The sequence below is a fragment of the Macaca mulatta genome, chromosome 14, assembly GCF_049350105.2.
Source record: "Macaca mulatta isolate MMU2019108-1 chromosome 14, T2T-MMU8v2.0, whole genome shotgun sequence".
Classification (NCBI taxonomy): domain Eukaryota; kingdom Metazoa; phylum Chordata; class Mammalia; order Primates; family Cercopithecidae; genus Macaca; species Macaca mulatta.
Window position 1 is genome coordinate 31129454 of NC_133419.1, and position 24602 is coordinate 31154055.

General features: G+C 48.0%; 1 protein-coding gene across 3 annotated transcripts in view; it reads right to left on the reverse strand.

Moving 5' to 3' along the window:
- Nucleotides 1–3765: 3765 nt before the first annotated feature.
- NAT10 (N-acetyltransferase 10) overlaps nucleotides 3766–24602 on the reverse strand; it is a 42164-nt gene continuing 21327 nt past the window's right edge. For all 3 annotated transcript variants that reach the window (XM_001115721.5, XM_015114549.3, XM_015114550.3), the window contains exons 12-29: nucleotides 23331–23467; nucleotides 19664–19788; nucleotides 19084–19234; nucleotides 18404–18500; nucleotides 17418–17534; nucleotides 16454–16555; nucleotides 16288–16362; nucleotides 15580–15696; nucleotides 14059–14192; nucleotides 13810–13858; nucleotides 11279–11375; nucleotides 11071–11181; nucleotides 10006–10178; nucleotides 9367–9486; nucleotides 8888–8986; nucleotides 8357–8430; nucleotides 7179–7262; nucleotides 3766–4597 (exon numbers count right to left, since the gene is read on the reverse strand). In XM_001115721.5, the coding sequence (XP_001115721.3) occupies nucleotides 4486–4597; nucleotides 7179–7262; nucleotides 8357–8430; nucleotides 8888–8986; nucleotides 9367–9486; nucleotides 10006–10178; nucleotides 11071–11181; nucleotides 11279–11375; nucleotides 13810–13858; nucleotides 14059–14192; nucleotides 15580–15696; nucleotides 16288–16362; nucleotides 16454–16555; nucleotides 17418–17534; nucleotides 18404–18500; nucleotides 19084–19234; nucleotides 19664–19788; nucleotides 23331–23467 (1974 nt within the window). In that variant the 3' untranslated portion in view covers nucleotides 3766–4485. The remainder of the gene's footprint in view (nucleotides 4598–7178; nucleotides 7263–8356; nucleotides 8431–8887; nucleotides 8987–9366; nucleotides 9487–10005; nucleotides 10179–11070; nucleotides 11182–11278; nucleotides 11376–13809; nucleotides 13859–14058; nucleotides 14193–15579; nucleotides 15697–16287; nucleotides 16363–16453; nucleotides 16556–17417; nucleotides 17535–18403; nucleotides 18501–19083; nucleotides 19235–19663; nucleotides 19789–23330; nucleotides 23468–24602) is intronic.

Sequence of the window (24602 nt, forward strand, 5' to 3'; positions counted from 1 at the left end):
CCTGCCAATTAGCTGGGCATAGTGGTGCACATCTGTATTCCCAGCTGCTCAGGAGGCTGAGGTGGGAGGATCACAGAGCCCAGGAGTTCAAGGCTGCAGTGAGCTATGATCACTCCTGCACCTCAGCCTGGACAACAAAGCAAGACTCTCTCAAAAAAAAGTCGCCTGCCTGCAGAGGCAGGTATAGAAATTCCTAAGGTCACTGGGAACCTGAAGCAAAGTGGCTGTGGGCCAGTGACTGGCCATGACTCAGGAGTTAGGGGAATGACATAAAGATCCCAGTCCCTGGGAAGGCCCAATTCCAGCAGGGGCTGCGCAGGAAGCTCGAGGCCCAGCCTGGGGCCCTGGGGTCGCACAGACCCATGGTGCCCTCTGGGGGCCACTGGGAGGGGGCGCACTCCCCCACACCATCTTTCTTTTTTTTTTTTTTTTTTTGAGACAGAGTCTCGCTCTGTCACCCAGGCTGGAGTGCAGTGGCCGGATCTCAGCTCACTGCAAGCTCTGCCTCCCGGGTTTACGCCATTCTCCCGCCTCAGCCTCCCGAGTAGCTGGGACTACAGGCGCCTGCCACCACGCCCGGCTAGTTTTTTGTATTTTTTTTAGTAGAGGCGGGGTTTCACCACGCTAGCCAGGATGGTCTCGATCTCCTGACCTCATGATCCGCCCGTCTCGGCCTCCCAAAGTGCTGGGATTACAGGCTTGAGCCACCGCGCCCGGCCCCCACACCATCTTTCTATGCTGTGGCCAAGAAGGTGGTAGAGCAGGCCGCCTCTCCCCAGCACTTGTCATACAAAGTGGCTACCCTTCACAGGTCTGTGTCCAGCGTCCCCACAAGTTGCCCCATCCCTGCAGGACATGCCTCGGTCAGTACCCAGTCTAGAAAGCAAGATCTAGTTGCATTCTGGCTCCAGACGAGGGATCAGCCCTTTCCTCTCCTGAGAGGGTGAGTGGGGGGTTGAGAGAAAGTGGAGGTGGGAGAGAGGGAGCGGGTCCCTTGGAGCCTGTGGGTAGCAGGAATACATTTTTGAATAAACATTAAAAATTAAAATAATTACCAAAAAAAAAAAAATCAGACATGCTTCCAAGGGGCTAGGACCCAAACGGAAATGATCACTTACCTGGGCAGCTGGACCTCCTAATTCGGGGCCACTGCTCACTGCCTGCCTACTCCGCCTGCTATGAGCAGCCACAGGCGGGCTCGGGGGAGTTACCTTCTCACTGGAGCCCTTGAGTACCCAGGTGCTGAGCGCATGGGTTGCATCCACAGGGATTTCACTCCGCTTCAGCAGGTCCACAGGCAATCATAAGCTGGCGCCTTCGCCGTCTCCAGAGAAAGCGCCTCTCCAGAGGTGGCGGGTGCCAGTCTGCTCCTGCACCGACAGGGGTAACACTGAGATTGTCTTTTTTGAGGCTGTCTGGTTTCTTTCCTGCATTCAAATCTTCTCCTGAAGCTTTCCTTTCCTTTCTGCTCTCCGCCTGGAAGGCCAGTTATCCTTTTCCACATCAGTCCCCAAGCCAGATGCGAGGTGGCTAGAGCTTTCTCCTCAACAGAACCAGCCCGAGCAGGAAGCCCCAGCCTCTCCCTTTCAGGCTGCCTTTCATGTCCCGTTTGCAGGATCCAGATGAGGTTTAACTCGAACCAATTGTTTGTAGAATCAAGGGCATGCCCCTTCAGGGACAATCCCCTGAAATTGTCTATTCAAGCCCAAGAGGCTTCCAACCCCACCCCCTCCTCTAGGCCTGCAGAATGGCTGCGGGTGGGCCTCAGATAATGAGTCCACATTTTTCCAAGGTGACGGTCACTTATTTCTGCCCCTCCCCCACCTCCCAGCCTCAGCGGCCCCCTTTGTGTCCCGTCTCCTGGTCACTCTGGAGTCCTCTGGGACTGCCGGGCCAGATGAGCAGTGGAAGCACTGAAGCAGGCCGGCATCAGCTCCGCCTGGTGAGGGGGCATGGGGGGCGACCATTCAGTGACATTCTTTGTTCAGGCTTCTTCAGCCTCTTCCCCTTCTGGTGACAGCATTCATGGCTGGCCTATCTGAATTCATTTCGCAAGTGACATTTCCTAAGACAGCCAAGCTTTACAGATGTCACTCTGTCTGGGGGCCAGATGGTGAAGTGTAGGGGAGCATGCCTTTTCAGGTTTGAAGGAGAACCCAAGATCATGACCACAAAATGCAAAGACCCAGGCGTGTGTTTAGGAACACACACTTTGCAAATAAAGAGGCCTTGTCCAAGGATACAGAGATATTACACTCAGCCAGACAAGTCTGACTGCAAAATGCATGCTCTCTGCTGCCCAAGTGAGACGCCTTTTCTAGCTTAGGTTGTGGTTTTGGAACATGGCCAGTCCTGGCCAAGTGTGGTGGCTCATGCCTCTAATCCCAATACTCTGGGAGGCCCTGGCAGATCACTTGAGGCCAGAGTTCCAGACCAACCTGGGCAACATATTGAGACTCCATCTCTAGATAATTTCAAAAATTAGGCAGGTGTGGTGGTGAGCACCTTCCCTCAGCTTGGAAGGCTGAGGTGGGAGAATGCCTTCAGCCCGAGTTCAAGGCTGCAATGAGCTATGACTGAGCCACCGCACTCCAGCTTGGGCAACAGAACAAGACCCTGTCTGTTTTTAAAACACCACCACAGCCAGTCCTTATTGAGTATTCTCAGAGCTGGCATGTAACTGAACTTGAACAGCTCCTCTAGTTAGATCTGATGAGTGCCCAGAACCCAGAGAGATTGAGCAGGCCCTTGCTCTGTGCCAGGCACTGTTCTAAATGCTTTCCATTCTACCTCACCCACTCCTCACCACAACCCCATGACAGGGGTGCTATTCCTACCGCTCACACTTTGCAGAAGTGGACCTGAAGGGCAGGTAGGATCAAGTAACCTGCCCAAGGCCACGGTGAGGGTCAGGGCAGAGCAGTCTGCCTCCAGAGCCCTCTCACCTTGCACCCAAAGCAGAGCCAGCTGGGGAGACTTTGGGGGTAGAGACACTAAACAAAAGCTTCCTTACCTGTAGGATGATATGCCTGGACAACTTGCACAGTCCCATCCAGCTCTGACCATTTGAGAATGTGACTCTGCTTTTGGTCACGCTCTAAGAAAACCCTCTTTGAAAGGCAGGCTTAGGCACCCACCTGAGAAAATAAATAAAAATTATTTTCATGCCCTCTCCCCACCGCCAGCAAAATTTCCTACAGACCTAACAGAGGTCTGTGGCCAGGAAACTTCAGTTCCAAGAAATGAAAGGTCCCTAGCTCACGTCCCGACAGCCTCGGTGACAAGGCTCAGCAGTGCTAGGGTCACGCACAGAACCTGCTCTTCTCCCTCTGGGAACGAGTCCCGGGAGCTGCATATGAAATACCCTTAGGCTGAGAAGTTACCGTTTCCTTCCCTGTCCTTCTCTGAACCTAGACAACACATCAGGCTGCAGATTCATTAGCCTGGATACCATTAAACAAACATACCGAAGTATGTGTAAAGCTCTGTAATCTCTGTTCTCAACAAATAGAAGGGACCAAGTGACCTGGAAGGAGCTGGGAAGGAAATGAGGCAGTTCTAGCTGGCTTCCAGCCACCACACCAAGCCCCTCGAGGTGACCACAACCACCTGCCACTTCTCCCGCAGACCTCTGGGCTGGGAAGCCCTAGATACACTGCTCACCTCCGGCCTTGATACCAACGCCTTCCAAATTCCACCAGGCAGCCAAGACCGACCAGAAGAAACTTCCACGTGTGTGGATTTCAGAACGCTCACAGGCAGCTGGTCTTTCTAGAATATTATTTATTAAAAATAGATTCTCTATCCCTCCCCTCACCCCTGCGAGCAAAATGGACTTTCCCAACATCTTTTCCCAAATGGATGAGATAACAGGTCTTGAGGACGCAGATGTGGCATCCTACACAAACTACAGGCTCAGGTGTTTCTGGGACAGTGGCTCTGCTGGAGCCAAGAGTGGAACAGCACAAGACAGCATCAGCAAACCCCGGTGCACCTAACTGCGTGCTGCCAGGGATGCCGGGACGGACTGGAGGTCCTCCTGCTCCAGGCACAAGGCCACAAAGAGAGACCCAGCGGCCCAGCAGCAGCCCCCTGGGCACCACCAGAAAGCGATGTACTTAAGGGCCTCAGGAGAACGAGAGGCAACATGGCTTCCACGTGTGCGGGTATGAGCCTAAAAAGCTGGCCCAAAGCAAAATATGAACTTATAGGAAAGGAGGGCCCTGGACTGGTTGGGGAGAGAGAGACTCCTAGCAATTCTAGGTGGCAGTGCCCAGCCGTCAAGTTCTAAGGAGACCCATTTGGGAGTGACTCTGCCTTCAGCCAGGTTGAGCTCACAGACTGACATAGGCCTGGAGGCTGAATCCGCAGCCAGTTTGCAGGTGTGCCGGGGACTCTTGTTGCTTATAACAGTCCAGCCAGAGAGGGTTCAGGAAGTGAGAGTATCTTCCCATGATCAAACACTGATGCCAAAGTTTCTCTTCACTATTTCTTCCGCTTCAGTTTCATATCTTTTTTGTTCTTTGTATCTCTATTCTTCTTCAACTTCTTGCTCTGTTTGGGTTCTTGTTTGGCTTCCAACTTCCTTTTCTTGTCACTAGAGAAAAATCAAAAATAGAAAGAATGAAATATGTACAGATCTGAACATCTGAGACTGCTTGGTTTTAAGCTTGCTTTGCTTTGTGAAAAAGGGTTTCCACCGTTTGAAACTTGATGTAAGGACACCCGATTGGACATAAATGTTCTCTGCAAACCTATTAGGGGGCAGGCATTGTGCTGGGGCTGGGGACACACCACACAGACCAGTTCCTGCCCTGACCCAGCTCTTAGTCTGTGGAAGAACAAATCTTGATCTTAACACCTGAAATCCGGGTTCTCCTCAGAGCTCGGTACGCTGTGCTCCCCTCTCCCAAGACAGATCTAAGGCACCACAAGGATTCCCCACCACCACTCTCCACTCACCACTCACCACTCTCACCACCACTGCAGCGATTCTGGAAACCAGACATATTCATCCCAATGACCCTGAAGACAGTCCTTAATACAAGGCATGAGACTCCAAGGAAAACCCTGCCATAATAGTAGCCATGATGTGCTACTATTATTTTATTTATCTTATATGAGAAGAAGAAATCGAAAACAACAGGTGACACCCTGTGACCAGTTCCTGGATTCTTCATTGATATACTGGCACAGGAATCACTCAGCAAACGGCCACCTGCCATTAAGAAACATAGGTTTAATTTTGCTCTGGGAACAAATACTTCCCTACAAGGAGACAGAGAAGAGTTCAGTCCAGATACCATTAAGGTTGTATGAATGAAGTACCTCTCAAAGGAAGAAAAAGAAATGCCTCAGAGTATTTAATGATAGCTACCAGCATTTTTAGCTCACAAAGTTCAAGCTTTCACATTTACTCAGAGCCATCAAGCACATCAACAACCACACAGCACTGGCTGGTTGGACTCAAGAGGCTTCTCACTACCAGCAATGGCCAAACAAATGGCAGGAAAGGCCAAGTTCTGCAGAGTGAGGAGCTGAGGCTGTCTCCACAGCAAGCACGCTCTCCAGCCTTTTTTTCCAGTGAAAGCCACCGAGTTCAAGGCCAAAGCCATCATGGGCCCTGTGCTACATTTCCCATACTGTACAAACCAGAGACAGGTCACACCGACAGTGGGCTTCTGTACTGCACCACAGAGCATCTGGGAAATGAGGCCAGCATCGATGCTGGATCCTTCAAGATGCCACAGTGACTAATGGAGACTCTGGAAGATAGTATCTGATTTCTGGGATCTATAGTTCCCAGAGACACAAGGTTTCCTCTTTCCAAATGTTTCCAAAATATAAGCTTTTAAGGAAACCAGTAACTAGGGGACTGCCAAAATCTCACCCTCCCCATCAACCCCCAAATCAGCTGTGAAAGTCTCAATTCCAGAGGCTCTGGGCAGGGAAGGCCTCATTGTATTCCCAGGGAAAACTGATGAAGGTTCCAGCCTAAGTTATTTACAAATGCACCACTCTGCAGATAAGAAGCTTGGAGTGAAGATTTTCAAAGAGTGGTCTAAGGACTGCTGGGGTCCCTAAGACCCTTTCAGGTGTCCACAAGGTCAAAATGTACTTCTATTAGTATGAAAATAGTTATTTGCCTTTTTTCATTTTCATTCTCTCACAAATATTCAGTTTTCCAGAGAGTATAAGATATGACAGCACAAGGGTGTCAGTGAAGACACAGACATGAGTATCCAGCTGCCTTCTATTAAGCCAGATATTGAAGAGATTTGCAAAAATGTATATGTAAAACAATGCCACTCTTCACCACAATTTTTATGAGAGTGTTTTTCCAAACAACTGAATCCATTATTACTGTGAACAAATGAATATTTTTTAAATTTCTCAGTTTTTCATTTATTTTCTTTTTAAGATTTTTTTGGGGAAACAGGGCCACTATGTTGCACAGGTTGGTCTTGAACTCCTGGGCTCAAGCGATCCTCCTGCCTCGGTCTCCCAAAGTGCTGAGATCACAGGCATCAGCCACCGTACCTGACCAGTTTTTCATTTCTAATATGGGAAATTACAATAGATATAACCAACAAAAGTCCTCTGGGGGCCTTAATTGTTTTTAAGAGATAAAGGAACTCAAAGACCCAAAACCTTGAGAACTGCTGGCTCAAAGGAAAGACAATGTAACAGTTAAACCTATGGCCTTGCAGTAGAGAAACTTGGACTTGATTCTAGCTCCAGCTCTCACTAGCTGTGTGCTTCTTGGGAATTTACTTAACCCCGTAGAGCCTTGGTTACTTCATCTGAAAGCAATGACAGTAATAAAACAGCCCCCTCATGCTGTCATCCTGAGGGCTGAATGATGAAAGCCCACAGGCAAGACTCAGCCAGTGGCAGCTTCTGGACTGTTCCCTCAAGCCCTTCTCTCTGATAGGCCCAGCGCCCTGGCAAGGCTGACGAATACAAACAGTGAAGAGATCCATGCCTAAGAGATGGCCCTCCTGGTCTGTGGGAGATGCACTGCAAGGGTAATGGCCAAGGGACTCTCAAAGGGAAGAACCATGACTTTTCTGTCAAAGCTTTTGCTCCAACCTCCTATTTTCTAGTCAAAGTTAAAGAGAAGCAGAGAGGCCAGAATGCCTCTTCCACCAGATGCAGTTCAGACCTTGGGCCCTCACCTTTTCAGGCTGATGATCGAGGCGTTCGGCCCAGCTTTGTTCAAAACTTCATTCCACTCTTCATCGTCCCCACGGATTACGTATCTTAAAAAAACAGAAGGGCACTATCAAAGCCTGCTTGAAAGAAGACGGGACTGCTTAAGAGAAAATACAACAGTGACAACATTCTTATCAGACCTTTCCTGTCATGAAAGCCAGGCTGAGCAGTGTCAGCATTTGAACAGCAGAAAGGACAAAGGGGACGAGCATGCAGGAGGGCCAAGAGATGAGGCGCTTAGCTCTATGGACAGAAGCTCCACAGGAGCGAGGGTCACCAGGTCTGCTGGCGGGGGTCAGTGAGGACAGTCCTGCACAGAAGGCGCCTGCCTGGCTTCTCCCACATGACTCTCATTAACACCCCCCAAAGCAGCTTCCTGTCGTCCCCACAATCTTCTCACTCACTCCCACCTCCAAGCGTTTGTCCACAAGCCCTTGAACTGTGTCTCTTCCCTCCTTCCCTTCTCTTTTCGATTTAGCAGTCCTGGCAAATCAAGATTTTGATATTATAAAGCTGAGGGCAGAAACTACAGCTTGATTCTCTGACCAAGGACTCCTGGCCACCTCCATCTCACACACCCAGCAGCCACCATCACTGATGACCCAGAAACAGGACTACAGGTCACAGAGGCTCAAAGGCCACGAATTCTGGAGTTATTGTTCACATCAATCCAGGCGGTGGAGGGAGAGGCAGCACCACTACAGCTGAAGCTCAGAAGGGACTAGGATCCCCAGACGGTTTCAGAGCAAGGGTTTTGCTTGTTTGGTTGGTTTTAGCAGTAGAATCCTTTCTTCAAACAAAGTCACGTGTAAAAGCCAAATAGAGTAAAGTAACCATTAAAGTGCATGCTCATCCAATCAGCACCCCCACTCCTGGAAGGACCCGAGGTGTGACCTGGAGCCTTGGGGATCGGAGAACGCAATTTGAAAGTCAAAGTGGCCGCACTGGTCTCGGGAACCCAACTCTTCCAAAATTATACAAACAGGCAATTAGAAGGTCAAGTAGAACTGTTAGCACTCCTAACACTGATCCCATGAAAGACACTTCCCAGGGCACCTGGGATATGATTAGAAGAAACGTGTAGGCAGATTCTTAGGGCCCCAGAAGCCAAGGCAAAGTCTCTGCTTCCCACAAGCCTTACTCAGATAGGTCCATGCTCTTCAGCTTCCCCACTTCTTTCTTGTGTTTCTCCTGAAATTCCTTTGCTGCTTCATCCTGTGGTTAAGGACCCATACAGAGACTAAGTCAGAGTCAAGGACTGAACCAAACACAGGAAAAGGGGAAGCTGGGGTGGAATAGCACAATGATGAGAAAACATTTCCTTCTCTTCCGTCCACCTGCAAAAACCTTGTAGGCAGCTCTGATTATTTTAAGGTAGCTCTGTCTATAAAATATGTATTTAAGAAGTCACCAAAAAAGACAAAACATTTACAACAGATGCTGGAATCCTGCATTCATAACATACACACACAACCAATGGCAGGCACAACTCTAGGCCTGTGTGTGCTCAGACAATGCTGGGTCCATTTGCCCAGTTAAACCTATGGAATAGCACTTAGCTCAATGAGTGCAGAGGACTCTTTCTAAAGGGGAAGGGAAGACAGTCTGCATTCACAGCCTAAGGCAACTGATGGAAAAGCCAGGACTCCTGAGGCCTTGAGTAGGGACATACCAGGTCATCACTGAGGGTCTTCATTGTGGGCTCCATGACCACATCCTTTACTGCCACCATCTGCTCCTCAATGGCCTTTTCCTGAACTTCATTAAACAGCTACAAAAGACGACCACAGAGAAGCAGAAGATGAAGGAACAGCAGGCGCCCAGTCACCCGTGACCCAGACGCTTGGTGTCTTATAGAAAGGTGTGCATTTTGAAGACATAAAGCAACACTCTACAGTTTAGGAATATGGATATTCGCAAGAAGAGTTGAAGAACACAGACTGGATATGTACCAAATTCCTAACAGGGATGCCTCTGGGAGAGGACACACACAACTTCACAGATTTTTCAGAGCTGAAGTCCCGGATTTGTGTGTGTGACGAGATGCAGCAAACACAGCTAAATGCTAACATGTGTTCATCTCGGGAGCAGGGAGTGGGTTCACTGCACTATGTGAGAGAGATCAAGCCCCTGCCCTCGGGTCGAGGTTACCTTCACAACTTTGCGGATGATCCGGTTGAAAAGTCCCATCAACTGGCCTGAGGGCAGCTCAATCTCCTTTTCCAGCTGGTCCACAGACTTATGCTGCAGGCCAATCCCCAAGAGAAGAGCCTAAAGGATGGAAAATCTGCTGGGTGGGCCTCTAGGACAGGCCCTTGCCCATTAAAATGGCGCCAAGAACTAGGGTACTCTCTTGCCCAAAGCTATTGGTACAAAGGCAGACTAGCACTGTGTATATTGGCATCTTCTCTCTCATCCTGTTACTGAGACCACCAAGAAATGCTGTCTTCCTTAAATCCCCAAAGTAACTTTTATCCTGACAAATACCTGCTTCACAACTACAATAAAAGTTTGGGATGTTCCTGAACCTCTGCTAAGGTGGAGTTAAGTGTCAAGGCAACGTAGCGGGGTGGAAGCTGCAGCTCTCTCACTTCGTATGGCTGGGCACGTTACTCGACTTCAGAGCCCAGGTTTCCTGACCTGTAGAATGAGGAGACCACTACCCACCTATCAGATCTATGAGGAACTAAAGGCACACAATTATGTCCAAGGGCCCAACCCAACACCCAGCAAACAAACAGCTCCACAATCCTCGCTTCTCCTCCTCCACGCAAGCAGCAGGTAGCCTACCGACTGAGCCGCGGACAGGGCCAGGTCCCCCAGCTGGTTCAGGAAATAGATGCGGGAGATGGCCGGGATCATGTCCATGATGAGGTGATAGTCCACCATGTTCCGTGAATACATCTCCAGCCGCTTCAGGTCATAGGGGAGGAAGAGTGCTTCCAGCTCCTCCCGGCTCAGGGCTGACCACAGGACACAGAGCCAGACAGGTTAGGTCACCTGGCACCCTCAAGAGATAGCACACAGCCGCCAGGCGGCACCCTAACACACAGAAGCATCTAACAGGGCCTGACAGCCATACCACACAGCCCTGGCCCAGAGGGGCACCAAACCTGCTCCTGCCATAGAAGGGGCGGCTCCGGGCCATGTGCAGGGAGGGGACGGCTGCCACAGGACCCTTGCTCAGTTCCCATACTCAACACATGGACCAAGGAAAAGCTCCCTGTGGCCTAGGGTTAGGGGAACACAACTACACTCTTTCTCTGCTTTGTCACTTCATTCGGTGTCACAGAATGTGTGTAACCTCTGCCCAGCTCAAGATATACAGATTTCTCCATCAAAATATAAGTGGCAAAAAAGTATATACACACACATATACACATATATATGCATGTTATACCTACATACTTATGTATAAAATATGCAATAAAACTAATCTCTTACACATTTTTTGTTTTTTAAATATTCAAATAGAATCTGTATGCACAAAGCACTTCTGTGTGCTGTTGGCTACAGAAGGCTAGCAGCATGTTCTTATTACAATTTCATGAATGAGGAAAGTAAACCTCACTCCCCTAGAGCACAGATGTAAATCGGCCTCCATAACAAACCAGCTACATGAACTAAATGGACACCTCTGACGTCAAATTGCACAGCCAGAGTCTTACCATGAAAATGAAAGACAACACAGCCTGGGACAGAGCAGAGGCCTGGCAAGTGGGTGGTGGCCAGCAAGTGACTGCAGGCTAGAACCAGGCCCTCAATTTCCAGCCCACACCCTTCCTAGGACACCACACCCACCTCCGACACAGCCAAGCCACTCCCAACCCTCCTCCCTGTCCCGGCCCGGCTCACCCGGCTGGGCTGGCTTCCCCATGTTCCTGTTCTGAATGATGTTCAGAGCCAGGGAAGGAGAGAAGGTGCTGAACTGGTAGGACAGCAAGGCTAGGAACCGTCGTCGGAAATCTGTGGGGTGCCATCACGCAGAGTTAGAGGTCTGGAGGCATCCCCGGCAGCCCCCGATCACCTCATTGTCTCCCCAGAACCCCCACTCCTCAGTCACCTTTCCAGAAGGCTGCAAGCCAGCCTCCCTGGTCAGCCTCGTCCTCATCAGTGAGTGTCTTCAGCATGATGCACGAGTGCTCTCCGGTCAGGTCATTCTGGACAACATAGAGGTTCAACTGGCACCAAGAACCCCGTTTTTTGAACAACCCATCATTGATGAAGGGTAAACACTCAGAGAAGAAAGGCTTGGTGCTTCCGCAGGCCTCTCCTTCTACCTGGGCTGGGAGAGGCACCCTTCTCAAACATAGCCCTCGCCTTCACCTTCCTCATATCACCTCAATTCACATGCAAGGGCTGTAAAGATCACTGTCCTGCAATCTCCTCAAAAGCGTCACAGACACAGAGCAGAGGTGCTCACTCTTCCAGGCCTGCCTCTTGCTCGGGACCTGCGGGAGAGAAATACCTGTTCCTCTCAGGTGGATGCTGAACTCAGTCATTAGGGCTTAAGCTCCACACAATCCAGTCTACATGGGTTTGGTGCCTCACAGCAGGAACTCCAGGGACAAAACCTATATCTCAGTGCTGGCAGCCAGTCTGCAAGTGCAGGCTTCTTTAGGTGCTAAAATTGCGACTGTTTTTGTTTTTTTTTTTTTTTTTTGAGACAGAGTCTTGCTCTGTCGTCCAGGCTGGAGTGCAGTGGCGCGATATCGGCTCACTGCAAGCTCCGCCTCCCGGGTTCACGCCATTCTCCTACCTCAGCCTCCAGAGTAGCTGGGACTACAGGCGCCCGCCACCACGCCCGGCTAATTTCTTTTTGTATTTTTAGTAGAGACAGGGTTTCACCGTGTTAGCCAGGATGGTCTCGATCTCCTGACCTCGTGATCCGCCCGCCTCGGCCTCCCAATTGCGACTGTTTTTACATTTTCTACTACATAACAACAAAGCCCATACCATAAAAACACCACTATCAAGTCACAAATGAACAGCGCACAGTACAAGACCACATGGACACACCACAGACCACACGGCAGCTCACTAGCCTGCGTTCTCCTTGCAGCTGATGGCCGAATTTACATCCCCAGCCTCCACCAAACGCACCGACAGAGAACCAACCCATCTCTGCGGCTCCCTGCCTGCACGGAAGCAGCCCAACACCCAGCGGTCCTCACCAGTCCCACTTTAAATCCTCGGACGGACACTGGACACTAGCCTCGGATACTGGCTTTGCCCTAAACCTCCAACACTTCCCTCTCAGCTGATGGACTCCCCTCATCTGGGAAGACAGAAGCACTCAGAAGAGAACGTCATCATCCTCCCAACCCCAAATCAGCCAGCCAACTGATGCCTTCCATTCCCATGCTCTCTGCCTTCCCTGGGTCCGAAGGATGAAGTAGGTGGTCACCTCCCTTCCTGAGTCTCGAGTCCCACCCACCACTTCCTCAACGCCTGCACTCTGGCAGTCAGCCCCCCTCACCTATACCACTACTTGCAAAATCGAACCCAGCAGCAAACAAACATTCTCTAGAATCTCCCATCTGACAATCCCCCTTTAGCTTCCATTTCCCTCCAGCGACCTTGTTTCTCTGCTCCCTTTCGCTTCCTGAAAGAGTCGCCTGTTCCCCTTCTAGTTCTTCACCTCCTCTTCCCTCTGGCCAGGCCAAAGCCTCCACTCCACTGCCGCTGCTTCAATGCAGCTCACTGCTGCTGATGAATCCAATGGCCAGCTGTCCTCATCCTCCTCATCCTCTCTACAGGGCTGACTCCCATTCCCACTTCTTCACCTCGACGTGGACATACCCCGACTTTCTCCTGCGCATCAGGGCTGTTCCTTCTCAGTCCTGTATGTGCTGTGTCCTCCTCCTCATTCCTCTAAATGTTAGGGTCCAAGGAGTCACCCTCATGTCCTTTCACTGGCTCCAGATATTTTTCTTTCACTCAACAAAAGCATTTACTGAACACATACTACACAGCAATTGCTACTCTAAGTGCAAAGAATACAGCAAGGAACAAAACAGACAAGAGCTCCGTGCCCTCGTGCAGTGCATTTTATTATGAGTATGCTGATGGCTCCCAAAGCTCCATCTCTAGCCCCAAACTTCCCTACCTCCATATTACTATAGTCAAATAAATGCCTAGTCCACATTTCCACTTGGATGTCCAATAGGCATCTCACATTAATGTCAAAAAAGAACTCCCACTCTTCCCTCCAAATCTGCTCCTTCTGCAGTGAGTCCCACCTCCGACAGCACCTCCAACACCCAGTTTCTCAAGCCAAAACTCTAGGAATTACCCTTGATCCTCCTGTCCACTCTCCTTCCTCAGAATCTGATGAACAAGTCCACGTGCACCTCTGCCATTTTATGACTAAGCACAAGGCATGCACCATGTAGTCGGGGAAGAAATGTGTGATGACATGGCTCATCCCTGAGGATGGCTGTTTCCGTGTCCATCAGAATAAACCTCTTCAGAGGCACAGCCACCTGCTCAGAGCGACACAGCAGGGATGCACTAGGGCTCTTTGCAAGGACAGGCCTGTCACCTACCACAACGGCAAACCTAAACCTCTCCTCTGCTGGATGCCTCACTCACCGGGGTCTGTCTCAGATAAACAGGAACAAATCCAGCTCGTTTCCAGAACCTGCAAAGATACAAAGACAGTAGGTACTGTGTGTGTGGTCTCTGGGGAGCGGCTGACAGACACACAAGGGCAAGCACCAGGAGAGCAGGCCACGAACAGCAGGCTAGCACAGGCACCAGCTACCAACAGACACACAGCCCACAGAACTCTTCTTTCTCAATGCCAAGGAGTGATGCTGAGGAAGGAGGGCAGGCACTTACTTGAGGAGCCTGGGGGTCAAGCCATAGGAAACACCCAGGTAATCCAGGCGCTCAGCGGGCCTCTCATTCAATTTGAGGAGTAAAGGAGGCAGGTCCTTCCGGGGAGTGATGACCTCTTCCAGCAAGCTGACAGCCTGTGAAGATGCCAAGGAGAGAACACAGTCCACTCGACACAGGGAGAGAGACATTGTCAAGCAACCCTGCCACAGCTCACTCTGGACTTAGCACAACAAAAACTGGGAGAGGTTTCTTGGTTTGTTGCTGTGGTTGTCAAACTATGGGAACACCACAGTCAAGCAATCATTCCCACGTACACAAAATACCTCAACATGCATGGAGTCACACTGCTCTGGACCTCCAGAATGCAGGAAGACAGCCACAGAGTTTAGGAATGACTGACAGACGCCGGGAGTGGTGGCTCATGCCTGTAATCCCAGCACTTTGGGAGACCGAGGCAGGCGGATCACCTGAGGTCAGGAGTTCGAGACTGGCCTAGCCAACATGGCAAAACCCCATCTCTACTAAAAATACAAAAATTAGCCAGACGTAGTGGTGTGTGCTTGTAGTCCCAGTTACTCAGAAGGCTGAGGCAGGACAACTGCTTGAACCTGGGAGGCAGAGGTTGCAGTGAGCTGAAATCATGCCATTGCACTCCAGCCTGGGAGACAGAGTAAGACTCCATCTCTTTGAAAAAAAAGAAAAGAAAAAAGAAAAAAGAAATGCCCGACAGATTTACAAAGGGACAGACAGGTTCCTATGATCCAGCATGAAGTCCAGGTTCTATCACCTGACAGCCTTGGGAAGTGACAAACCTCTGAGCTTGAACTTTTTTTTTTCATTGCTTGAGACAGGGTCTGGCTCTGTCACCCAGGCTGGAGTCCAGTGGCAAGATCACGGCTCAATGCAGCTTCAACCTCTGGGGTTCAAGCAATCTTCCCACCTCAGCCTCCCAAGTAGCCAGGACTACAGGTGTGTGCCACCACGCTCAGCTAATTTTTGTATTTTTTTTGTAGAGACGGAGTTTTGCCATGTTGCCCAGCTGCTTCGACTTAAATAAAAGCCCCTTGCCCAGCTCCCAAATAGACATACTATGAAAATCAATGAATGCACATGAAAGGCTGTCACAGTTACTAGTATCAGTCATTCTTATCAAGGAATGACAGAACTTCCCTTAGTCTGAGTGTAGGATGAAAGAGATTATAGAGCAGTGATTCTCCAACTTGAACAAGCATCAGAATCACCTGAGAATCTTGTTAAACTACAGATTACAGGGTCTACCCCAGAGTTTCTGATTCAGTAGGTCTGGAATGAGGCTCAAGAATTTACATTTTTAACAAGCTGCCAGATGATCCCAATGATACTTATCTGAGGATCTCAAGTGTTCGGTTGGAGAAAGCAGCAGTAGAAGAAAACGAGAGAGGGGCCCAAAGCTCTGGACTGGTTTTTGTTGATGCCCCTAAAAACCCAGAGAATTATCCTCCCAAGAAGCAGGACGCAGAAAGTTCGTCAAAAGACGCTTACCTCACTGCTTACGGTGTGAATTTCCTGTGGTGTCTCAAGGACCTTTTCCTCCAGACAAGGAAACCTGCCTTCGTAGTACATCTGCAGCAGCTGCAGAGCACGGGTGCCATAGCCCATCTAGGAGTAAACATGAAGGGGAAGAGGCAGAGGGAAGAGAGCTGCTCTCAGTCTAAGCCATGGTGACTCCCCTGTATTGCTTCTAGAGAACCTTCCCTCCCCATCAAACTGCACAGGGCAAGAGAACCAATGAAGTTCCTCAATCAGGTCCTAAAGCAGAGACGCTTAAGACTGAAAGCAGTGTGACCCGAGTTCTTAACACTGGTCTAGCCCATCGAGAATAGCCACTTGACGGTAAGGATGGCTGTGGTTTCTGGTCTCCAGATGGGCAAGCCCAAAAGAGAGGCAGTTTGCGTACCACTGCCTGAAAAGGAAGCTTCTACGGCCAATTACCCAGTGAGGTGTTCTAAGAAGGTAATTTTGGTATGCGGGTCTGGTTCACAAGTCCTTGCTCTCACAAAGGAAGAGTGGGCATATGCCATCATCCTGTCCACCTGCCCACCCCGAACCCTGGCTAAATTCTCCAGAGCAGGGAAGTACCTACACTTCACTTGCTTCTGCTTGACCATCTTCTTATTCCAACCACCAAGCACCCCCCGCCCTAAAGTGCCGCCAGCAACACGGCTTCAGGGGAGCCTGAGGACACATTACCCCTTGATAATCCGGGTGAACAGCAATGCGAACGACCCTTCCACCAGAAAGACCACCAAAGTCTGGATCTTGGAACTGTGTGGGAGACACAAACCAATAACTTAGCAACACAGACATCTTCAGACACCGCCAGCTTCCCTCAGACATGCCAGGGAAAGCCCATCACCTGTTCTGACACTGTCCATGGAATCAGGTCCCCTGAAGCCTTCTTGCCTCGAGACAGACTGTTCAAGATGGACTGGCGAGAAATCTCCCCTTCGAGGCACACCTGTTGGGGAAGCAGGACAGTGCAGGAAGAAAGGCCAGCTCTGATACACAGCCCACTCACAGAATAAAGCTTGCTTCTCCGACTAGGCCAGTTGTTTCCACACCCGTGTTCAGGTTTAACCCTGACACTGACTGACACATCCATTCCTAACAGGAGCTTAACTACCATGCCCCATGTTACAAGACAGAAGACAGCCTCCTGACCCAAAAAGTAACAGCCACATTGGAAGAGAGTCTCTATGCATGTTGTGAGTGTGCCAATGTCATCAAGACACAGGATGCTCATGAGGCTCTGCACAGAACAGCACAAGTTCAAAACAACTCAAATGTCTAGCAAGTGAATGGCTGAACAAATCATGGTACATGCATATAATGAAATACTACACAGCTTTTAAAACTTATGAGTATTTTAACACTGCCTAAAAGTAAAAGCAGATTACTAAATACTGCGTTCCCATGTATATGAAAAGGAAAAGTGATACAGAAATGCATAAATACATCCATGCTAGGCATTAAAAATTGGTTCCCCAATCTGTAGCCTCTAATGCAAAAAGCACCATGTATTGCTTTTGTAATAAAGGGAGAAAACAAACAAGTCTGTTTGTGGAAGAAGCTGTGAGTCAAAATAAGAGAGTGGTCGATTCTGGCTTTTCCCCGTCCACGAACAGCGGAGCTTTGGGTGTCTAGTGGCACTGACCTCTTCCAGTGCACCCTAGTCACCTGTCTCAGCAGACCCAGCCCCTTGGTTCCAGACTAGGACTCCACAGTTTCAAAACTCCCACAATGCAGTTATTGAGCCACTAATTCCTGATGCATCAGTGGTTCCCCAAATCACTGCCACAAGGATGCCTCTGCTCCTATACCTGGATAACAGCAAGCACTTCTGGAAGGGCATTCTGGGTGGGGGGCACGGGAGGCAAAAGGCAGAAGAGATGGTGAGCAGGTGCATCGGAGAGCATCTGGAGATCATTGGGAGAGTTCTGTGGAAGCCAAACACGGGTCAGTGAGAAGCACTCTTCCTCTTGCCCTTAACATAAGGTTCGATTCAAAACCACAGGATGACTGCAGTATTGCCTTCTCAAAGCCAAGTGAGGAGCTCCAGCAAAGCACTCTTCTAGTATTTTGGCAAGTCTGAGACTCTTCATAACAAGTTAAGTCAAACTTAGCCCCAAACGCCTACTGTCCTCTCATCCCAAGCACTGAGGCTGGACAGCAGAAGAGAATTTATTTAGCACTACTTATTTCACAGCTAGGAAGTGAACTTTTTACAGATAAGAGGCTGCTATTTCAGGAAAAACTGTCACCACTTCTAACGCCAACTCTTCAAGCCTTCCGTTACAGGCTGTTCATAAAAATACTACCTAGACATTCAAAAAGTATCCGGCCATTGCACTCCAGCCTGGGCGACAGAGCGAGACTTCGTCTCAAAAAAAAAAAAAAAAAAAAAAAGTATCCTTTCTAACCAACCCTTTCGTTTTTAAGAGTCTCAGATATTCTAAACTCTCAAATGCACTGTTTCATAAAAATAGCCCAGAGCTACAAAGCTGGTCTCAGGTCAAACTGCACCACCGGGCCACAACTGCAATGTCACCTCATCCTATCAGTTTAGTAGGCAGGCAAGAAATGAAAGCAGCCCTTTAAAAATGGGCACGGCTTTCCACCCTGTCCAGCTACTGCATGGAGCTCCACGCTCTATACCTACACACAGCAAGATCGGTGGACCTCATCAATGTCCCAATGGAACAGTCACCTAAGCCACTAGGTAATAAAAGATGTAAATCAGGTAAAAGGGGACTGCGAAATGCTGAAGCTCCCTGCTGACATTCACACAAGGGCTAGCTGCAGTTACCTTGTAGTGAGAAGCCACGTAGAGGGCCATAAGCCGCTGGAGGAAAACTTCAGAGGCCTTGTGGTAGCAAAAGAGAGTATCTCTATTAACGTAGTAGCTGGGTCTGGAGTTAAGAAACCAAAACAAAACAAGCAGCCCAAGACTGGTCATACTACTCTCTGGAGGCAGAACAAATTTCCCTAGATGGGAACAGGAGCTCAGTGTCCTAAGCAGAAACACATAAAAGAAGGAAGAAGAGGGCCGGGAGTGGTGGCTCACACTGGTAATCCCAGCACTTTGGGAGGCTGAGGCAGGCGGATCACAAGGTCAGGAGTTCAAGACCAGCCTGACCAACATGGTGAAATCCATCTCTATTAAAAATATAAAAATTAGCCAGGCGTGGTGGCGTACGCCTGTAATTCCAGCTACTCGAGAGGCTGAGGCATGAGAACTGCTTGAACCCGGGAGGCAGAGATTACAGTGAGCCAATATCACGCCACTGCACTCCAGCCTGGTAACAGAGCGAGACTCTGTCTCAAAAAAAAAAAAAAAAGAAGGAAGAAGAGAAAAAGGAAATTGAAAATGTTCAACTTTCCCCTTTCTCTAGAGCAGCATCCTATGAAACAAAGGGCCCAAATCCTTTGAATTCTTACACCGCCCCTCTCCTTTTCACAGGGCCAGTGAAACCTAGAGGAGGATACAGTTCACAAGCTTCAGGCAAGGGGCAGCCTGAGACTATCCGAGTGATGTTGAGGCAATCCAAGCACAGCAAGTCATTCAGCCACTTCTCCACTGCGTCCCCAGGGGCGTAACGGATTGACTCCTGGAGGGAAACCTCATGCAGTGTCCGCGCTGCTCCCCACAATCACACACAAAAAAGAAGAAACAATGATTAAATATGTATTGTCTAAACAAGCAAGGAAAAATGTTTCACTTCATATTTGTCCCATGGTGGCCAGAGACGTGTGGTAAGAATTTAAACTGGGTGGTTTAAAATTGTTTTTGGTGGATATTCAACTTGCCACGATACCAACTTCAAAGGGATCTCAACGCAACCATGCCGAGACAAGGACACACAAGGACCCCGCCATCAGAAGGCCCTAGTCTGGCTCCCATCTGGTCACTGGCCGAGAAAAGCTACTTCTTCTCTTGGGGACTCAACCTCCTAGCCTGATGGTGGGAAGGTTTGGTGCTGCCCATGATGTCACAGGGGAAGCGAGGATCGGCAAGTCTGAAGGGCCTTGCTGTGAACCGCGGGGCCCAGGTCAGGTTCTGGGGTACCTGATGCCAATCTGGCTGTCGTCGTGGTCTTATTCTCAGCGGTGGTGCTGACCTGGCTCTGGGCGCTCTGTTGACGGAGCTGCTGAATTAGCTTGAGGGACAGTGACCGGCCAGTGCCCTCATAGCTAGAAGCAAAGGCAAAAGGAATCAGGCATGAGGTACCAAACCACTGTCTAGGAGGGGACAGAGAGCTGCTTTCCTCCACCTGCTGAAACATCAGATCCCTGCTTCCCCCAGGACAGCCTTCCTCATCTCTGAACTTCCAGCACAGCAGGCACCTGTCCAGAGGCGGCAGGGTGGCACGGTGGCTCAGCGAGGGGCCACCCAGGCCTGGGCTCACATCCTGGCTCATCTACTTAGTATCTTTGAGCAAGGAGTTCAATCTCTTTTAGCCTCATCTTCAAGGGGGGATTATTCTATACACTTCACAGGACTGTGATGTGAACTTAAAAAATAAGGACTGGAAAAAGGGTGTAAGTAAAGCCTTTGGCATAAAGGCTTTAGGCAGTTTTAGTGAAGCTGGAACAAAGTTAAATGGTCAACTAACGGAGCTGCTTTTGGAAGTATGGTGCATAAGGAAATGAACTGAGAACATTTCCAGTTTGGGTAATAAAACAAATCCACCACCTCAGAAATTCTTTTCATTACTATGCCCACTTAAAAGGTGACATAAAACAGCTAAAAAATGTTGGGAAAAAATTAAATCACCTATAATCTGATAACTCAATCAGCCTTCATTGCTGAGTTTCTTCTCCTTGTCTTTAGTCACAAGCATATGTGACCACAGGGTATACAGAGCACTTTTTTTCATTACCTCATTTCATAGTACTCATTATTATATTCAAAGACTGTAAAATACCTCCTCTTACTCAAATTATAAAAGCTAGAATGAGTGTTTTATTCCCACTCTCCACCCCACATAACAAAGCTCTCCCAAAGGTATTCCATTTACTTATTTAAGAAAATAGAGCTGGGCGCAGTGGCTCACGCCTGTAATCCCAACACTTTGGGAGGCCGAGACGGGCGGATCATGAGGTCAGGAGATCGAGACCATCCTGGCTAACACAGTGAAACCCCGTCTCTACTAAAAATACATTAAAAAAAAATTAGCCGGGCGCGGTGGCGGGCGCCTGTAGTCCCAGCTACATGGGAGGCTGAGGCAGGAGAATGGTGTGAACCCAGCTACACGGGAGGCTGAGGCAGGAGAATGGTGTGAACCCGGGAAGCGGAGCTTGCAGTGAGTGGAGATCGCACCACTGCACTCCAGCCTGGGCGACAGAACAAAAAAAAAAAGAAAATAGAGTAAGCACAAGCAACAAAACTTAAAAACTTTTGTCGTCAAAGGACATTATAATAAAGACAGTGGCCAGGTGCAGTGGCTCATGCCTATAATTCCAGCACTTTGGGAGGCGGGCATATCACCTGAGATCAGGAGTTTGAGACCAGCCTGACCAACATAGTGAAATCCTGTCTCTACTAAAAATACAAAAGTTAGCCGGGCATGGTGGTACACACCTGTAATCCCAGCTACTCAAGAGGCTGAGGCAAGAGAATCGCTTGAATCTGGGAGGTGAAGGTTGCAGTGAGCCAAGATTATGCTACTGCGCTCCAGACTGGGCAACAGAGTGAGAGTCTGTCTCATAAAAAAAAAAAAGAAGAAGAAAAAGAAAAAAGAAAGAAAGTGAAAAAACCCATAGAATGGGAGAAAATTTTTGTAAATCACATCTGATAAGGGACCTGCTATCAAGAAGATATAAAGAACCCTTACAAATCATTAATAAAAAAGACAACCCAATGAGAGAGATGAACAGAGGATATGAATAGACATTTCTCCAAAGAAGATACATGAGTGGCCAACACGCACATGAAAAGATGCTAACATCATTAGTCACCAGGAAATGCAAATGAAAATTATAATGAGAGGTCACTTCACACCTATTAGAATGACTATAATCACAATGAAACATAAAAAGTGTGTGCGATGATACAGAAAAGTCAGAACCCTCACACACTGCTGGTGGGAATGTAGAATGTGCAACTGCTTTGGAAGAGTCTGCCAGCTCCTCACATGGTCAAACATAGAGTTAGCCCAGTAGTTTCACTCCTAGGTGTATCCCTAAGAGAACTGAAAAACATGTCCACGCAAAAATCTGCACGCTAACGTTCAAAGCAAGATTATTAATAATAGCCAAGAGGGAGAAATAACCCAAATGTCCACCAACAGATAAAAGGAAAAATAAAATGTGGTATATCCATACAATAGAATACTATTCAACCACAAAAAGGAATGAAATACTGATATACGCTGCAAGTCAGTCATGGAAGACCACATATTTTATAATTCCATTTATATGAAATGTCCAAAATAGGCAAATCTATGGCTAAAGAAAATAGATTAGTGACTCCCTGGGGTTGGGGGCTGTGGAGGAACTGGAAGAGGATGCACAGGCTTTCTTTATGGGGTGATAAAAATGTTCTAAAATTGGTTGTGAGCATGGTTGTACAACTCTGTGAACATACTAAAAACCATTAAATTACATATTTTAAATGGATAGATAGTACAGTATGTGAATTATATCTTAATAAAGCTGTTCGAAAAATAAAAACCCATTTTATTTCAGTATTTTCAGTGTAAGCAAAACAGTCACAATAAATCTGCATACAGAATAATCTCTTTAAGATGTGATTTCCATACAGAAATCTTCCCAATATTGGAGATAGATATTTAACGACCTCAAAAGATTTCACAATACATTGTTATATTCAAAAAGCAAATTAAAAATGTTTTTGTTCAAATGAAAAAAGTAAATGCAGAGAAAATGTACACCAAAATTCTAACAAAATCTATCTCCAGATGGTTAAATTACAGGTGATTTTTCTTTCTTTTCTTTCTTTTTTTTTTTTTTTTTGAGACAGAGTCTCGCTCTGTCGCCCAGGCTGGAGTGCGGTGAGGCAATCTCGGCCTCACTGCAGCCTCCGCCACCTGGATTTAAGCAATTCTTCTGCCTCAGCCTCCTGAGTAGCTGGGATTACAGGCACGCGCCACCACACCCAGCTATTTTTTTGTATTTTTAGTAGAGACGGGGTTTCACCATGTTGGTCAGGCTGGTCTCGAACTCCTGACCTTGTGATCCGCCTGCCTCGGCCTCCCAATGTGCTGGGATTACAGGCGTGAGCCACCGCACCTGGCTACAGGTGATTTTTCTTTTGCTTACCTGTTGTAATTTTTCAATAGCAAACACTAAATATTTCAAATTTAAAAATTAAATATTTCAAATTAAAAAAAACACTCATGTCATTATGAGCTTGCTTTTTTACGATAACTATAGTACTTTAATACTATATTTTCTAAGATATAAGGTATTGGTATCGCCATCCATGTATTTTTCAACATTTTCTCACACAGACAGAAGCAGACACTCAGCACATAAGACTATAATTCTTTAGTCTTATGCTGCCCATTTCATGTCGGGCCAGAGACATGTAACAGTTCATTAAGAGACCAGTTTCCATTTGCAGAAGGCCAGTAGAGAGCGAAGCAGCCCCAAACACTCAGAGACTCTGAGAATCAGACTTAGCTGTCCAGGCCCAGGCCACATCCGCTACATGTCCCTGAATCTGCAAGAGCCTGCCACGGGAGTAAGGACTCCTGCTTACGGTGCCTTACCCGTTGATGGTGGATGCCATGAAAACAAGGTAGGGGCCAAGGAGGCTCTTCACCAAGGGGAGGGGGATGGCGGCGGCTTCATCAATCACAACTAGTTCAGCCTGGCCCAGTTTCACAGCATCTGCAGGATGTATATACTGTGGGGAAGGAAAATTTAGATTATTAGCATAGCGAACTCATGTCACAGCTGCGATTACTGGTGACTCATCATAAAGGCTGTTCTCTTTCCTCTCTCTGCCTGTTTCCTTCTCTCCTCTCATTCCTCCTTTCTACTTTTTCCTGGCAGGGCAAAAATGGGATGGGGTTGGAGTCAGACACCTGGGTTCAGAGAGTTCAGCCCCTGATCATGTGACCTTGGACAAGTCACTTAATCCCACAGTGCCTCAGACTCCTCCTCCTGTAAAGTGAAGGAAATACCTATCTTATGGCTGCTTGAGGGAAAAATAAAGCAGGTATGTAAAAATGCCCTGCCCAGTGCCTGACTCACAGTGCTGATAGATAGATGGTGGCTCCCTTTCCTTTCTCTCCTTTGTCTCCTCGTGTTTTCCCCCAGCCTCAGATAAGGGAAGCCGATGAGCTCAAGGCACAGCTCGACCCCAGTGGTGGCTATAAAGGAAGATGTCGGATTTCTCATGCCAGGCACTGTGGTCCCTGCTCTGATGGCATGATTATAAAGGCCAAGTCTCCCTGCTGACAGACATTTCTAGAACTTGTTATTTTCTTAATACATGCACACTTACTTATCTTTATGCATACAAACAACCTCTTCAGTTTCTTCAGGGCTTCCTGCTAAGTTTAAAGTGATTTGAAACGCAATGAAGAGGTATCTTATAGGAAACCCGAATAACCAATTAACATAAACAAAGATATTCAACCTCACCAATAATCAGTGAAATGCTAAAGACAGCAGGGAGATACCATTTCCCAAAACTTAAATAGCTGTAAAACGTCCAGAGTTGGTGAGCTCTTAGAGAAATTAAAACTCAAATGAATGCTGGCATGGGGGTAAATTGGTATAAACACTATGAAAGAGAATTTGGCAAATTTTAAGAAAGCTGGAAAACTACAAACTCCTAAAACCCAACAATTCCACTTTGAGAAACATACATGTAAATATAATTTACTTATATAACACCTAAAGATGAATCAACCAGATCTACAAGCTTTAATCTGCATAGATCTTGAAAACAAATGTTAGAAAAGGAAAGATGAAGGAGAACAAGTATAGTATGTTACGGTAACCTATGGACAGATAATTATGTAGTAAAAATA